General features: G+C 61.4%; 1 protein-coding gene across 1 annotated transcript in view; it reads right to left on the bottom strand.

The window, feature by feature from the left end:
• Nucleotides 1–3,331, bottom strand: part of PHYKPL (5-phosphohydroxy-L-lysine phospho-lyase) — a gene marked incomplete at its 5' end in the record, with an annotated part of 19,471 nt that overhangs the window by 12,953 nt on the left and 3,187 nt on the right. The window contains 3 exon segments of the mRNA XM_014591754.1: nucleotides 1,680–1,796; nucleotides 1,870–1,957; nucleotides 2,448–2,522. Of these exon segments, the coding sequence (XP_014447240.1) occupies nucleotides 1,680–1,796; nucleotides 1,870–1,957; nucleotides 2,448–2,522 (280 nt within the window).

Below are 3,331 nucleotides of genomic sequence, written 5' to 3'. Positions count from 1 at the left end.
AGCCCGGCTCCTGCTGGCCCCGAGCAGGCAGGTCGCCACCATCACAGCGCCCCTGCTCGGGGCTCCACGCACACAAGGGCTTCTGACCTAGTTTCTATCAGGCCTCAAACCAGCTCTACCACCTAGACCCTCCAGGCCCCTTGTACTTGGCGTGTCCCCAACGAAACCCACTGATCCCCGTAAGCCCATTCTGTACTGTCCTTTCCTGGTGACCGGCACTCCTCCAGTCCCCCCTCCCCTCCCAGAACAGGCCTGGCTCTCACCCATTGGTCTGTGCCATGCCACGCCCTCCGCCTGGACTCCCAGCCTAACCCCACGCCCTCCGCCTGGACTCCCAGCCTAACCCGCAGCCACAGGGTGGTGCTTCATCCCGGAGCGCCTTGCTGTCCATATTCATTTATTTTTCGGAGAGGTTTTTGCTACAGGGAGCCTGTGCTTGCCAGAGAGACAGACAGACAGCGAGAAATCACCCCCCTGGGGGATGGCCACGCTGCAATCCCTTCTCCATTCTCCTCTCAGGATCTTGGGCACGCACGCACATGCGCCCGGCGTGTGAGTTTAAGCCACTGGGTCTGGGACTTGAACCATGATCGACTACATGGGGGTTCAGCAACATAGCCATCATGCCAACTGCTGGTCCCATTGCTGTCCTTTTTAAGGCCCTTCAGTGAGCTGGTCCTTCCAGAATGACTTCCCAACTATGCTCTATGTCTTAGAACCGCTGCAGAGGCTGGGGCCAGGATGAGGGCAGGCAGGTGGGGCAGGACACAGTCCCCGTCCCTTCAGGTCTCACGAGTGGTCCGGAGCACCGGAAACACGCAGTGCCCTGGCCCAGCTCTTGGGCCGTTCTGCCCGGCGTTGTGTCCTCTCGCCCCCGGGATGCCTTCCCGAGCGTTGCTCCAGGCTAGCAGCCTGCCCCTGCTCCCCAGTGGCCATCCCGTGTCCCAGCTCTCTGTCTCCACCGGCCACCCCATGTCAGGCCTCCCTGTCACTCACTCGGGGCTCAGCACAGCCTCATGGTCTGTCCCTAGGCTGCCCCGTTCAAACCCATCCTCCACAGACCCCAGGTCTTGCCCCCTTCCAAGAGCCCTCAGCACCTGCCCATGGCTGAGTGCTTAGGGAGCCAGATCCCACATGTCCAACTGCAGTTTGAATCCCAGCTCTGGCAGCTTGAGAAAAAGGTGCATGTGTGTGCACCCCAAGTCCCGTGAGGGTGGAGAAATGGAGAAGGGATTGTGTGAGCAAGCCCACTGTGGGGGGCTTTCTCCTCTCATTCTGTTTCTCTCTCTGGCAAGCACCCACCCATACTTCTGGCACAGCCCTGGGGCCCCTGGCACCGGGGTCTACCCCCTCGCCAGGCTCACCGTGCAGGCAGGTCACAGCCCGGTGGTCCCTCACCCCACGCAGGAGGCCACTCCTCAGCCACCACCCAGCCCACCTCGACTGGCGGACTCCCACACTCCCTTCACTACTGCAGTGGGGGCTCTACCAGGGGCCTTCCCACAGGCTGCGGCACCAGCCGGGGCGCCTCTGCCCGTACTGGCAGTGACTGAGACTCTGCTGGGCATGACCCTCCTCACACCCGCACACAAATGGCAGGGCCGTGGTCTGTGTTCCTCTGGGTCCCCAGCATCCGGCATGTGGGGTTGGCCACCGTGGAGGTGACAGCCACTGCTCACCTTCCTTCCCTTCTCCTGGGCACTGCTGACCACACGGTTCACCTCGCTGGCATAGGCCTCCGCTAGGTCGGGGTGGTCTTCTCGGTAGAGGCCCCGGTAGGCGTCTGGGAGAGGTGCCTGTGGGCGTGAGAGTACCACGTCACCCAGGCTCAGGGCGGCCCCGGCAGCCTGCCACTGACCTAGCGCATACCACGTGGACCCACTCCTTCTGGCCGTCCAGGTCCTGGAACTTGTAGGGGCTGATGTCAATCAGGGAGCTCAGGTGACCATGATAGGCGCTGGGGAGGACAAGGGGTGGGCTCAGGCCCCGGCAACGTGGACTCCCTGGCCCGGCCCTGGCCACTGTCTGCCCACTTCCAGAGACACGGGGAGGCTAGCCTTTCTGATGTGGCCCTGAGCCTTTGGCCTTGGGGACAGCAACATTTGCTGCAAGGCTACTGGCTGTGTAACCCGGGGTTCTCCTTGGGGTTTGCTGATGCTCGGGGCCTGGGCCTGGGTCCGGTGCACGTCAGATACTTAATACAGGGGGCTACTGTTAGGGCAGGTGGGGCATCTACATGTCCCAGGACTGGCTTTCATTCCCTTATAAAACGTCCCCTCATGGTGGCCCCAGGGGACTGAGCCCGAGGGAGGGGTTCAGGCCCAGCCTGGCTGCTTCATCCTAGGAGCCAGGCCCCTCACTCCCTCTGCCTAAGGCTGCCTTTGGCAGCCTCTCAGCCCCAGTGGGCCCGGGGGCCGCTGGGCAAGGGCAGGCTGTGAGGTACTTACTGCTCCAAAACCACCACGTCCTGGTGTCCCGTGTACTGGCGGGCCAGCCTCAGGGCCAGGTCGTTGGCTTCTGACCTGAGACAGGAAAGCGGGCTCAGGCATCTAGGAGTTTCCCCCAGAGAAGCCCTGAGGGTAGGAGGAGCCCTTCCAACAGTAAGTGGGTTCTTGGGAATGAAAAACAAACAAAAAATACGAGAACAAAAAAGCCAGCCAGATCTTGGCCCTCCTGGAACTGACCCTCCAGTCCAGTTCAGGAATTCCGAAGAGCAGGGTGAGCACTTGGACCTGCAGCGGTGGAGATGGGGTGCCCGGTGGAGAGCCAGCGGGGCCCTACTTCAGAGGGGCTGCAGGGCTAACCTGTCCCACGTTCACGTTGAAGCCTCCACTCCCAGGACATCGGAATGGCCTGCGGGGACTGTCCTGAGACAAAGGCCCCTGACAGGTGACTAGATTAAAACAAGGCCATCGTCTGACCGTGTCCCCAAGGGAATCTGCTGCAGACACCACAGGCGGAGTCTGACCACGGGGAGGTGGCCCTCTGCAAGCCGGAGGAGCCCCAGAAGAAACCAAACCCGATGACACCTTGACCTTGGACTTCCAGCCTCCAATAACGTGAGAAAACAAACTTCCGTGGCCTGGTGGTTAAGGGAACGGAATTCCATACGGTCAACTGTGTGGTTTGAGTCTTGGGCGCAGTGGTTTGAAAAACATGCTGGGTGGGGGACCAGCAGTTAGCGTAATGGCTATGTCCTGGACTCCCACATAGTCAACCACGGTTTGCGTCCCGGACCCGGTGGCTTAAAACTCACGCCGGGCGCGTGTGCGTGTGTGCCCAAGATCCCGAGAGGAGAATGGAGGAGAAGGGATTGCGGCGTGACCATCCC

Source organism: Tupaia chinensis, unplaced genomic scaffold (assembly GCF_000334495.1).
Source record: "Tupaia chinensis unplaced genomic scaffold, TupChi_1.0 Scaffold000612_1, whole genome shotgun sequence".
Taxonomy (NCBI): domain Eukaryota; kingdom Metazoa; phylum Chordata; class Mammalia; order Scandentia; family Tupaiidae; genus Tupaia; species Tupaia belangeri.
The sequence above is the reverse complement of the archived record's forward strand: the minus strand, read 5'-3'. Positions and strand labels throughout refer to the sequence as shown.